The sequence below is a fragment of the Juglans regia genome, chromosome 11 (genome assembly GCF_001411555.2).
Source record: "Juglans regia cultivar Chandler chromosome 11, Walnut 2.0, whole genome shotgun sequence".
NCBI lineage: Eukaryota > Viridiplantae > Streptophyta > Magnoliopsida > Fagales > Juglandaceae > Juglans > Juglans regia.
In genome coordinates this window covers 23051197-23065092 of record NC_049911.1, presented here as the reverse complement: position 1 = coordinate 23065092, position 13896 = coordinate 23051197, and the positions used below count along the sequence as shown (strand labels likewise).

General features: G+C 34.7%; 3 protein-coding genes across 9 annotated transcripts in view; 1 reads left to right on the top strand and 2 right to left on the bottom strand.

Moving 5' to 3' along the window:
• Positions 1–2947: 2947 nt before the first annotated feature.
• LOC109010938 (putative E3 ubiquitin-protein ligase RF298) lies at positions 2948–7213 on the bottom strand. Of its 4 annotated transcripts, XM_018991910.2 has the most exons (4): positions 6677–7213; positions 6272–6321; positions 4054–6106; positions 2948–3683 (listed from the first exon to the last, which is right to left on the bottom strand). In XM_018991910.2, exons 3-4 carry the CDS (start codon positions 6040–6042, stop codon positions 3138–3140), a joined length of 2535 nt encoding a protein of 844 aa, XP_018847455.1. In that variant the 5' UTR covers positions 6043–6106; positions 6272–6321; positions 6677–7213; the 3' UTR covers positions 2948–3137. The 4 variants fall into 4 exon arrangements, with proteins under 4 accessions (XP_018847455.1, XP_018847454.1, XP_035551406.1 ...); XM_018991909.2 differs by having other exon boundaries at positions 6272–7213; XM_035695513.1 differs by having other exon boundaries at positions 4054–6321.
• A 2788-nt stretch (positions 7214–10001) lies between these two features.
• Positions 10002–12399, top strand: LOC109010937 (methyl-CpG-binding domain-containing protein 4-like). 2 transcript variants are annotated; one of them, XM_018991908.2, is made up of 3 exons: positions 10002–10132; positions 11210–11435; positions 11505–12399. In XM_018991908.2, the coding sequence occupies exons 1-3, from the start codon at positions 10091–10093 to the stop codon at positions 11699–11701; spliced, it is 465 nt and encodes a 154-aa protein (XP_018847453.1). In that variant the 5' UTR covers positions 10002–10090; the 3' UTR covers positions 11702–12399. The 2 variants fall into 2 exon arrangements, with proteins under 2 accessions (XP_018847453.1, XP_018847452.1); XM_018991907.2 differs by having other exon boundaries at positions 11210–12399.
• A 653-nt stretch (positions 12400–13052) lies between these two features.
• Positions 13053–13896, bottom strand: part of LOC109010936 (piezo-type mechanosensitive ion channel homolog) — a 51698-nt gene continuing 50854 nt past the window's right edge. For all 3 annotated transcript variants that reach the window (XM_018991905.2, XM_035682792.1, XM_035682793.1), the window contains one exon: positions 13053–13705. In XM_018991905.2, the coding sequence (XP_018847450.1) occupies positions 13570–13705 (136 nt within the window). In that variant the 3' untranslated portion in view covers positions 13053–13569. The remainder of the gene's footprint in view (positions 13706–13896) is intronic.

The window sequence follows — 13896 nt, the reverse complement described above, 5'->3', positions numbered from 1 at the left end:
GATACTGCTCTGCTGCCTATAATTTTAGGACTTGCCTGTAATTTTATTGGGTCCAACTAAATTCTAGGATTTGCCTATAATTTTATTGGTTAAGTCACTCAACAATCTCAATTCATTTGATAAATATTTTGGGCTTTAAATGATTTCTTGGGCCTAATATCAATTGAATAGGGGTAATTTAGTCCGTAAATATTAAATGGGTTTTGACTCAATTATTGGGCCAAACAAAATTCCACAATCCATTTAAATAAATTATGGGTCCATGGCCTATTCAAAATAACCCAATACATCTTGATTGGGCTTCCAAAAAATTTTAGCCTATTAATACCATCTCAAAATCATCCACTAAACCTTAACGGACTTTAAAATAAACTTTTGAGCTCTCGGGCCTAATTAGGATTCTCAGCTAACCTAAAAAATGTTAGCTCATCTGCTTATCTATAATAATTGTTTTAACTTAATTTAGACCCAATAAAATTATCCGTACTGTATCCCAAATAGCAATGGATCAGGTCATTACAAATCTTCTATTAGCTAGTTTATTTTAATTGGTTTTGTTAACATGTACATTACAATTGAGTTAATAATTAGGAGTTAAGGCAATTTATATATATATATATATATATATATATATATGTCATGGCTATTCCTAGGTTTTACAACATTCAGTCTTATATTAAACAACAAATTTTTTTTTTTGTTTTTTGTTTTTTGTTTTTTATTTTATTTTTATCCTTTATTTGTGCTTTTATGATGATTTTGCAGAATAATATTGACTTTTATATTATTTATAATATTTTGAGCTATTACAATATTGATTTTTTACTTTAAGTCTTTAAATAGATTTTTAGTAATATACGTGTACTCATATAGAGGGAGATTAATATAACTTACATACTTTTATATTTATGTCGGTTGGCCGCCAATAAAAAAAATCCCTAGTTTTGACCTGAGTCCACGCATGTTTAAGGTAATTAAGGTCAAGAGGCACTTGAGTGAACTGAGTTTTGTCTCTCATGAAATGAAAGTACCATATATAAGTGAACTTGACTCAGATTTCCATCGACGAGAACAAAAATGTCACTATTTTTATGACCATTGTGAAATTATTCAAAAGTTTGTTGGGGGATATAATGACTCTAAAAGTTAATTTTTACTGCCTAAAAAAAAGAGAAATTTTAGACAGAGATTATATAAAAATAAACTAAAAAATTGACGTGATTTAATACAATACGTTATATTGTAAATTTATTTTTATTGTAAAATAGATTTAACGAATAACATAAAACCACATAAATTTATAGATTTATTTATAGGAAAATGCTAATATGCCGCCTGAGTTTGCCCCATCATTTTGATTGTTCATGTATTTAATTTTTTTATTTAATGAATAAGAAATTGATTTTTAGTATATTGGTATATATTTTTAATTTTTTTAAAATATTTAAATATATAAAAAAATTATAAAAAATAAAATAAGATAAAAATATAAAAGTAACTTTATACTAGCGGACACACCAACAGTCAAAGCTGAATGGCATATTAGCACGATTCTTATTTATATATACTCTTTTTGTATATGTAGTAATTTTCTATAAAAAAAAAAAAAGGCTCATTTCCCTTCTTTCATGTGCTAATGTGATCGCCAAAACTCTTATTTTTATTAAAAATTAAAAATAAAAATGCTAACTAACCTCTTTAAACATCTCCTTGTTTTGCTCGTTGCCAAGAACGAACACACGTGTATTAAAAAAAGGAAAAGAGAGGTGGAAATAGCAACTGGCACACGTGCATGCCACTTGTATTTTTGCTTTTAATACAAAGCCATAGACACTTAGCACATGCAGCATTGGATGGCAATTTCCTGTAATTTGGATTCGTGTAAGGTTAGTTTTGGTTATAGAATTATGATCTAAGATATTGAGCTGGCATTGGAATTTTTGGATTTTATATCAAGAGTAACTTATTTTGATATTCTATCATGACAAGTATGCGTTATCAATAAAATAATAAATATCTTTAAAAAAATAGAATTAAGTCTGGTTTAGATAGGAACTTAAAATAAGATGAATTGAAATTATTTGTGAATAAGAGTGATATATTTGAGTTGAGATGAGATAAGTTAGAAATAGTTTGAGTTAAAATATTTTATGGAGTTTTGGAAAAAGAGATTTAAAAAGTTGAATAAAAATATTATAAAGTTAAAATATTTTTAGAATATAATTTTTTAATATATATATTTTTTTATTTTAAGATTTGAAAAAATTGAATTATTTTTTATATTTTGTTTAAAAATTTGAAAAAATTATAATAACTAGATAATGATTAGATGAAAAACAAATTTTAAAAATTTTATATTTATATTTATAGTGTTTAAATATTAAGATAAAGATGTGAACATCTCTATATCCAGAGCTTCACACAGCCCTAGCTTAATAGTCTTGACTTGGTGTGACACTTCAATCACCCATTTGGCATCTACACTTCTCTTTTATCTAATGTTAATGAAGTAGGGCCTGGCCTAGACAAAAGTTCAACCCAAGAAATGCACCTACAAAATCCAATTATCTCACAAGAATCCCATCGTAATTATCTGTCGCACTATATTTTTGAATGATTTGATAGATCAACTACTTAAAATGTGTCAGAGTGATGTCTATATTTAGGATAAAAGAGCATTGGCTTTGTGTCTGCTTCATGTTGTTCTGTCCGATAGCGCTGGAAATGGATTTGGGTTGGATCTTTTCTTCTTCCATCTTTGAGATCAGAAGCGAACATCACATAACTTTAAGAGAAGTCTGAGAATAATTCAGGTCCTGTGCATGGATAAACTTTAAAAATAGAGAATATGAAAGAAAAGAATAAATAGGCTGCTAAGCACAGGAATGATTATAGTTTGGTGTTGAATATATCACAGCAACGATAACAAAACAAAACGAAGGTGGATTTCATTTCATATATTGATATAACTATAAAGCTTTGCTTTACACTTCTCAAAGAAACTCTTGACAATTTCAACATTTTTTTCCCCTCACTTTGTATCCTTTTCATTTTATTTTCTTTCTTTATATTTTTGGGACAGCCCACTAGTAAAGAGACATTAAAAACCCAAAAGGAACAGAAAAAAGAAGCCAATTTTAACGAGCAAAACGCACATTGATCCTCCACTCTATTGGGGTCCTGCAGTAAGCGCAGTCCTTCATCCCTTGTCTCTCAAGGAGCTCATTGCATTTTGCACACATAACCTGATGTGCACATGGAAGGAAAACAACAGAAGTATCATCGGATAGGCACATGGCACATTCCCGGTCCTGTTTTAAGCGGCCAGTCCCGAAACGATTCCGTGAATTCACAGCCTTATTAAGTACATGAGGATTCCGGTTTTGTTGCATAGCTTGGAAACCTGTGCTGTCTGTTGTTGGAACAATATTGCCATAGCTTCCGTCACTACCTCTCCGAAGTGCAGCTATCATGGAAGACTCAGACTTGAGTTTCATTTCAGATAACTTGTTCTCAAGCTTTTTTATGTCTTCCATATTTTCTTGCATAACGCTTTCTGCTTTCTGTCTGGTCACTTCATCCCGTGCTTTTGCCTTAGCTTCAAGTCGTTCCCTTTCCTGTTTAATGGAGGCAGCCTGTGCAAGTAGTTTCTCCTTCGTTGTCCTCTCCTGTTTGCATCTGGCCTGTAAAATTTACAATTACTTAATGAGAAAGAAGCCAAGAACCACACAATAATGACCAGTGCAATCAATAGAAATGCTTGGTCGCACTAATATTGTAATTTAAGTCTTGTGAGAGACATTGCAGAGCGTTTAACCCAAATCCCTTGTATTTTTGCAGGAAAGTAGCATAGGTTTGCTAGTGTTTGCATGTGTTTTGTGAGTTCACTTGTTGTTGCCTAGTAATTCTATAACCTTAATATGTTTGGCTGAGACAAGGTGTGACTTGGTGCCACCACAAGGAAACATTTATGCTATGTTCACAAGTATACCACTGGTGGAGCATCGTCTGATTCTTATGTACATTGAGAAGATAACTAGTACGTGAGCATACCTCAATTTGGCGGTGAAGGTTTTTATCTTTGCCTAATTTCTGCTGCAGTTCAGCTCCCTTGTGCTTCTCTTTCTCAAGCTCTTCTTGTAACAACGCCTTTTGACCCTCCCGTGATTGTGCCTTCTTCAGAGCCATCTGCTCCCTCTCCACCGCTTCTCGATAACTTGCAGCTGATCCTAGAGCATGAAATCTAGCTGCCTCTAATTCCCTCCTCAGCACTGAATTTTCCTCCTCAATCTTGTCTGTAGCGGAATTAGCAATCTCAAACCGTTCATTGGCACTACTCAAGGCATTCTCCAACTCAGACAGTTTCTTCATAGTGTTCTCCTCCGCCATTTGCTTCTCTATTTTATTTCGTTCTACTTCTCCCTTCTCTAGTCTCAGGGCTTTCAGCTCATGCTGGTCCTTGCAAAGCCTATGAGCAGCCTGCATAACCTTCTGATTGGCCCACTCAGTCCAACCTTGTAGCTCATCCTGTAGTTCTTGCAGCCGAGGAACCAGCTTCAAAATCATTTCATCCTTCTCATTTTGAGGGAGATACTTTCCGAGAGACTTGTCATATGGAATTCCAGCATAGTAATCAGGAATTTTAGGACCCTCAGAGTTACTGATCTGGGGCTTTGGGTCGGATTTCATTTCGGAAGTCGATGACAAAGAAAGGTTAGTTTCAGCAGTAGGCAACACAGATATGGTGTCTTTAATACGTAACCCTGAATTGTTTTCAGTTGCAGGAGAAGCAGATGGACTCTTGTTTACAGGACGACTTCCATCTGCTAAAGGAACTTCAGATTGAACTTCTGAGCTTTTCTTTGAGGATGCATTTTTCATTTGTATAACAGGAAGTTCAGATGGTGGCTTCAGCCTTTTCTCCACGACAAAACCGACAGAGCTAGCATGTTTCCCTGATCTAGAACCACCTCTTGACCCAAACGTCCTGTCACCTCTCTCCATATGAAGGAACCTCTGCCGAAGTGCTGCAAGTTCTTTCCTCATCCGGCCCTTTGATTTTTCATCAGAAGTCAAGATTGGTGATGTAATCTGGACAGATTCCCCAGTGGGACCTGAGGATTTCCCTTCAGTGCATGACAAGGAAACCAGACTCTCTTCTGCTTCGGTTACCCCTTCCAGAGAACAAGGATCTTTAGGTTTTGGTGAAGCTGGGAAACTTCCAAATTTCAGATTTTCAGGCAGAGGATTTATAGCACCAGGCTTCCAAACATTCGGTTGTTTCGGATTTGGAAGAATTGTTTCGGATCTTTGTGATCTGAATTGGGAAATGGCATGATCAGAGCCCTCTCCTGAAACATCTTTACAACCAAAAGCACTTGAAGGATCTACTTGGAGTGCACTGGCTTGTAAAACATTCAAGTCACATATCAACAACCACCACATTACTTCCCCAATGGATAGGGATGGTCTAACGTCCCTAACTACACCAATAATTTCCAACATGGTGTACTCAACGAGTTGCTTTAAATTATCAAACATGTCATTTCTGGAAATATTAACATTCCTCCGTTCAGTAAAATCATCCTTCAGAGAATCATTTACGATATTCATCACGGGGTCTTTACCTTGTTGATAAAAGCCACCACTTGAAACAAGTTTTCTAGCCGTCTCCTCGCTATAGCCCAATTGAGCCATCCGCCTAATTGCACATTGGAAAGCCACTTGCAAATTGGAGAACAAAAGTTCTTCAAGCTGACATGCAATGGGATCATCCCAATAATCAGGTCCAAATGCTTCTTGCTCTGGTCCTCCCTTAGGCTGATGATGCAACCTTGAATCCAGAGCGAATTCACTGGGAGAGCTTTGAGATATATTAGGAGATTCATACCTAAGGAACTCAGCCAGGCACTGGGGCATGCTAATTGAGTTCCCTATAGATGGATCTCCTAATTTTCTCCTGTATTTACTTCCCTTATCCGTTGGTGAAACAGAGAAAGGCCCTTGCTCGCTACCACTACCACCATCAGGAATTTCATCCATTTTATGAACAATAAAAGAAGCAAGTCTTCAGTATCCTCACCAGTTGACTCTCCAGCTATAAATCCTATATGAAGCAACAAACCAAAAATTAAAGGAACATTATTAAAAATTGCACGGAGGCATATTTTTCGAACAGTCCACTGAAGCTCAAAGCAAATCAAACCTTCAAATCAGTGGTCAGCAATTCCAAACAAGAAGATAAGAACAAATAGAACAAGAAAAACCATACCTGTGATAATGAGTGAGAGAGCAAAGACGAAAAACAAGCCTTCTCAAATTCTGTATCAAAGAACTCGAACGATCAAAACCAGACCTACCCAGAAACCAAATTCAAGAGGAAACAGACACTGAACTCGGCAAGATAAGAACTCGGCCAGATAAGAAAGCTCAAGTACAAACAGGTCCTGAGCACACCCGGCTAAATAGAGCAGCAAGTAACGCATGCACCCAGATAACAACAAATGCCATGACAACACCAACAACCTATCGTCTAAAAAGCATTCAAAAGCACCCAAACCCAATTCCCAGCACAAAAAAACCCACTAAAATCAATCCTAACAACCACAAAATTCAAATATATGAAGCAAAAAATAAGAACCCAATAGAGTAAACTACACGAATTCTATACCCATACCGAATTGAAACGTATTAGCCAAATGCTGATGCTCAATCTGACACCAATAACAAGCATTGGCACGTTACATACAGGGGTCAAGCTGAGCGGGATTCTGCACCATTTTTTTTTTTTCTCTCTTTTTCCAAAATGCAAACTTGTATAACTCTTTGGCGCGTCCCCGTCAATTCCAGAAGGTTTATATAGAAGCAGCATCGAGCCAACCAAGTTAATGCGTTAACCCAGTAACGCTTATACGACAAACCGTGGTTAGGGCCACTTTACACCCAGAAATGGAATTCACTTCAACCACTAAACCCTCCCCAGGTAGCATTTTGACCTCCAGATATGAAATTTACTCAGCCCTACTGTATTCCTGGGTTGTCATCTGCTATATTTTGGAAGTTACAATGTCACTTCAGAAATTGCTTAATCACACTTATGCGATATTAACAGTAGTCATAATGCCTCGTCAGAACTGTGCTAATCATATTTATGTGATATTAACCATAGTCCTAATTGAAGTTCTTTTTCAAAAAACTACTTTGATCGGCCAAAAGCAGTTTGTGATGCCAAACGGCAAACATGACAAAGTAAAAGGTTGTATGGTTTGCATTAAAAAGTAGGGACTTTATAGCATTTTGATTATTCTAAGATTAACTATTCGGAATTTATGGAAATACATGCTTGATACGATAGAATAGAAATACATTGCATCATCTATATTTCGAGAATATCTAATAATTTTTTATGTAAATATGTTGGATGATAATTTGTAGCCAAAAAGCATAGTAACCTTCTTGGAGTATGGAGCAAATACACAATGAAACAGATCTCACAATATTCGTTACCCAATTAAATAAACTTGGACTCACAATAACAACAAGGGATTTGGGTTTTAATAATTGTGTTTGGATATTTAGATGTATATTTGAATCTGAGTTTAGATTTCAAATAAAAAATTCTAGAAAGTTTAAAAGTTTATTTGGCTTTAATGCAAATCTGAAATTTAATATACAATCCAAACAAGGGATTTAGGTTTTAATGACCCAAATCAAAATCTTCTCTCAAATCTATCCATCCAAACACATCATTTCTCAATTTAGATCTTAAAAATTTTAATGGCTCGATATACGTTCACATATGAAACTTTGGAAGTATTTAAGCTTGTTTGAGAATACAAACCATCTCAACTCATCTCAAAACTTCTCATATTTTTCTCTCCAAACATCACTCAAATAAAAAACATTTTTTAATTTCAAGTTTTTAACTTTTTCATCTAATCATTACCTAATTATTACAATTTTTTCAAATTTCAAAACAAAACACAAAAAAAATACAATTTTTTCAAATTATAAAATAGAAATAATATTAAAGGATTATATTATAACAATATTTTAACTTTATAATATTTTTATTCAACTTTATCTCTATCATTTCTCAAAACTCAATAAAACATCTCAACACAAACTATTTCACTATCTTACCCAATAAATGCTTATTGGCTTACCCAACTATTTCAACTTTTTCTATCTTCTCTCATTTTTATTTTATAAATGCTTATTGGCTTACCCAACTATTTCAACTTTTTCTATCTTCTCTCATTTTTATCTTACCCAATAAATGCTTATTGGCTTAGCATTTATCAAGAAAACTTGCCTATATAAAGAGGGATGGATGCATGAACACCAACATATAATTGTCTAAACTCTCATGGGGAAAAAGGCATACCTTTGACCCGTTAATAGTAGGAGCTACATTGAAATTGTACCTGATCGAGTGTATTAAGATCCCATGCAATCACTTGTGAACATAACATGGATACCTCCTAAGGAGTCAAAGGGGAAAGATTTACCCGGATCTTTCTTCATCTTGTCCCTATAAATATGGCTTAATTAATTGAGGATTAAACCAATAAAATATATATGATAATAGCAAAGGCAACATTCAAATAAAAATAAAATGGATAATTAAATAGTGGGAAACTTAATAAGGCACTTAGATTTCCAAAAGATTTTAGGAAGTGGAAAGGAGACTTGTATAGATATGGCTTTTCAAAGGAAACTGATTGCTAAGAAAAATCAATAAATTTTCTTTTCTGACAAATCCAAACAGAGGTTACCAATAGAAAATTAATGAACAAAGGAAAAGAAAGACATATTTACTTTGATATGGAAGATCATATCAACTATAGAGAATTTATGTGAAAGATTAGGATTTTTGTTCTTCTTCCTTCACATAAATAATTATGCAAGGCATAGAGAATTAAGAAACAACATTATAAGATAATTTGCATACTTTAAGCTCTAAAAAAAGTTGAATATGTGCGAATTCATGAGCATTCGATGTATGGATTTGTCGAACAATATCAAACTATTCATATAGTCGAAAAATTATTTAAGAACTAAAGCAAAAATTGAAAATAAACTTACCAAGTTACCATTGTTGAGGTCGACATGCTTTGCTTGTATTCAAGGTTTGAAAACAAGAGATGCATTGTGAGTTCTTCGTCGATAAACTTTGAAAACCTAATATAAGAAAAGTTTTTGTTATAAACGAAGAAGCGTTATAATAACTCAAGCACGACGAGCGTTTTTTACAATTTTCATACCAAAGAAAGAGCGGAAAATTTATTCTTTCAATTAAATAGATAATTTTATTCACGTATGGTTAAAATACGGTGAAAATAAAAATAAAACCGATGCGATAAATTTACTTTCTATAATGTAATAAGCAAATAAGGCATTGTGATAAAATGTTAATATTATTAGCCTCTCAAGGTTTAACTAACACTTAAATTTAGCTAGTAACATTTTTAATGTTGATTAAGATAAATAATATAATAATTGAATTAGATTGTGTGGTAGATTGAAATTTTTTTTAGAAAAAAGAGTAATATTATTCTACGTTTTAGAATTTATTTAAAGTCACACTTGTTAATATGACACATTTTACATGCCTTCATACATTAATGATTTAAATATAAACCACTTAAAAATATATTTTCTAGTGAGTATGATTAAAGATAACACGATTAAAGATGAAGAGAAAAACATTTCTCTCTAAAAACATTCTCCGAAATACCAAACACTGCCTTAACAAAATTTTGTATTAATTTTATATTTTTATAATTCAAACAAAAAATTTACTATAAACGGGACCCACTTAATAAATTAATTTGTTTTTTTTTTCTTCACTTAAATTATTATATTAGAACGAAGAAAAAGAAAAGAAAGCAAGCAACAGACAAACATCATTAACCAATCCCACGCTAAAGCGAGGTCATCACTTTACCGGCCTCCTCCCTACACGTGACATTAAATTGAAGCCGCATGACGCACACGTGCCCCTCTGTGGGTGATTTTATCCTTCTTCCTCAGGGCGAAGAAAAAAACGGTAGGGCGAGAGAGAGAGAGAGAGAGAGAGAGAGGCGCAATGAAGGACAACAGCCAAGAAACGCCCAAATCCTTGTCCAAGGTAGGATTCCCAGATTACGTTTTCCCAACACCCGATGTATTTTTATCTTCGTGGTTAAGGGCCTTTCGCGAAATATCCAAATCTTTTTATCTGTTTTGTTGTTGAAAATTAGGAAAGAAAGGAATATTGTTCATTGTTTTATTTATTTTTTGCTTGTGGTTCCTATTCCCCCGAAAAAATTGAAACTTTTTGTTCTTTACACGAATACAATGATAAATAAATAAATGAAAAGTTTAATTGTGTGTTTGTGAGATTGGATTTGGTTTGTCAGGGGTTTTGATTATATTAGGATGTTTAACAAGTGATTTTATAGTATGTAATTGGAGAATGTAGTGTTCCTCCTGGTAAACGAGTAATTAGCTTAGAATGAGGAGTATACTTAATTTCTAGTTATTAACAACTGTTGAAGTTTTCGCTCAGTAGTGATTCGGGATCTTTCCTGAAGTACTAAAATGGTGATAAATTTCTGAATTTACCTTCCTTGTGATATTAAATGCTTTGATACTTCTGCCTCTTTGGATGGCTCGTTATATGCAATTCCATATTGGTACTTTTTTTTTTTCCTTTTTATAATGAATTTGGACTACAGCTGCATGAGTCATGGCTCCGTGGCTAGTCTTTGCTCTTTGGACTTGTATAACTTTGCAAATTGAAACATTTGAGTAATTAAAGGTATTGAAATTAACTGGAGTCTGGAATGCTGTTTTTGTTTTGGCCATAACTTGGATGACAGGATGAGTATTAATGAATGCCTTTTGGGTTTGTCTGGCTTTAGTGAATAACGTGTCTGACTTGCTATATTTGCTTTCTTTGTTAACGTGGTAGGAGAAGAAAAATGGTTAAAAAAGGAAGACAGATGCCGTACTGTTCTTTTTCACTAGGCTATGTTTTGCTGGCACAATATTAACACTCTTATTGAGGAAATTTTTTTAAATCACTAATCAAAGCTGGTTGAAGAGAGCAAAAATGGGAGGCCCGTATTAATTATTGGATTGAATCACCAGGTTAAGAAGCACGTGTTGTTTTATCAGAGCATTTTGCTGCACTCTAATATGCTTTTATATTTTTTAATGACAGCGATCGCATTCGATTAGTAAATATGCTGCACAGTGTGGAAAATGCTTTAAATGGAGGCTGTTTGATACACAAGAAGAGTTTGAAGACATCAGAAGTAAATTCATCGAGGAACCGTTTTATTGTGACAGAAAGCTGGATGTGTCTTGTGAGGATCCTGCAGATATTGAGTATGATGCTAGTCGGACCTGGGTCATTGACAAGCCTAACATCCCCAAGACTCCAGAAGGTTTTAAGAGAATCTTGATTGTAAGAAGGGATTTCTCTAAATTGGATTCTTACTATTCTACACCTACAGGGAAAAAATGTCGAACACGGAATGAGATTGCACAGTTTATTAAAGACAATCCAGAATACGAAGATGTGTCTCTTTCAGATTTCGATTTTAGTACACCAAAGGTAATGGAAGACACAATTCCAGAGCATGTTGTGAGAAAGGCTTCTGCTAATGGTAGCAGTAATAAAAGACTTAAAGCACCAAAGGATGATCTTTGAGTTGAGATCATTTTGCTGGACAGCCATTTCCGAAAGCCTGTGTGTTTTAGATTAATCTAGTAAGGATGTTGTTGGTATATTCTTGGCATTAACCGGATATAGACATTGTGTTTGCATGATCTCTGAGATTCCTTGTCATTAAAAAATAAATTTGGGATAATTCATTTGATCAGATCCTAAAGGGTGAAGGTCATCCTATTTTCCTCTTAAAGGGAATCTGCACCCTAGAGTCCCCCCTGTCTTTTGTCTTGAGAATTAGTCGGAGAACTTGCAGTGATCCTAGCAAAGAGGCCCCGAAATTTGCATCCTCAGGATATGGAAGGGGGAATGGGAGCAAGGAACAGCAGGCATCCTACAATCGAGTAATTGTGTTGTGCCATGTATATGTGATGAATTAAGCACTTGCTACGCAGATTCTCTCAGGGTCCAGCACGGTTCACTAAACACCAGCAAAAGTTTTGTTGAAAGTGAATGCATGCTTTGTAGTTGGGATGTGTTAATTATGCAGAAGTTATCTTCCCAATAGGGTCTGCGGGTCGCAGCCCCAGCAACGACTGAGGCTTTGTATGTCTTTAAAAATTGCCTGGAAACGAAAACCATTTCTTTCTTGACTTGGAGATTTATTTGAATTGAATATGAAGGCCATTGGCATGTTATGTAAATTATGCATTTTGCTCCAGAAGCCTTGATGTTGTCCATAGGCATTAGAATTTGGTGGATGGTTTGAGATTTCATGTCTATACAATGGCAAAAATTTAGAAAGCCCTATGAAAAATTGATGCATGCATCAACACTGAAATATATATCATGGTTATATATATAGATCGATCAATTTTATACAACTTTCATCTCATCTCATCTGTGTAACCAAACTAAGCCTAAGATCTCCGGAATCTATTATTAGTTTCAAAATGGTCTCTATAAATTTATCAATTGCCTTGAGGCGATTCTCGAGACCAGAATACATTTCAAGCTGAAGTACACGTCCAGTTCATGTTTTAAGCTCATGCTCAGTTCAGGTTTCAATTTTTTTTTTTTTAATTATCTCAAACGATAAATATATTATATACGGGGCTTTCTCGCCTATTTGGCCTTCATGTATAAGTTGAAGGAGCCTCCTTTTTTTTTTTTTTTTAATGACAATAGACGAGGAACTGAAACCTTACAACCACAATATGCCTCTTACCCTTTACACTCCGGACACGTGTAATGCGCCCATATCACAAGTAAATGGACTTTTCATCAATAGCACATAGTTCCTATATATTGTTTGCAAGGTTCGGACTTGGGAGGAGGATACTCCCAAGACCAAGATCCTTACCAGTTACCACTTAGATTTGAAGGAGAGACATTTTATCGTTGAAATTGGTCAATAGAGATGTTATATACAAATGTTTCTCCCTATGAACGCATGCACATGAACTCGTAAGATGTCCTGCCCTCCTATGATCCATAACAGTTCGAGCACTAATACATGGATAACTAGTAAATTCTATAAATAGAAGAGAAAAAGAAAAACTTGTTCTGAATCATTCAGTCATGACAATTGATACTCTGACCAGAAGCTTTGCAGACACCTGAAGTGGAAATTTAGACAAGAAGTTGCAAGAATGCCTGCATGATAGACTTGCAGAATTCTGTAACCGAATCCTCTTCAATGGAGACCAGAGGTCCTCTGGAAAGTATACTATGGCCAGATAGCTGGACCACAAGGAGACTACTCATGATTGGTTGTATCACTACCACTATAGCTGAATGTTAGTTTCTTTTTCTGTTATACATGGGGTGTTAGTCAAACCTAATGGCAGCATCAAAACCCTGTGAAGTTTTTGTTGGCTAATATGAAAGCAGCATTTGACTTTTGGGTTCTAGTCGGTTTTGGTGTACTCAAGCAGCATGTGTGGTGATCTATAAATCTTCACCAGCGTCCAGTAAAGAACCTCTTCTACTCCAAGCTCACCCTCTGCTCTCGCAGCATATATATCCTCGCAGATGGCTATCAACCTACACAAAAACACCGCATAAGAAACTAATAATAGGCTTACTATTAAGCAGTCAAAACACACTTTTCTCAGATCTGCATTATTCATCTTCTATGGATAAGGAGTTTTAACAAGGGGAAAACTATGCACTTGAACTTCTTGCAGAGAAATTGGGGACACTATCATGTTTTCATCTGCTGACAATGAAATTTA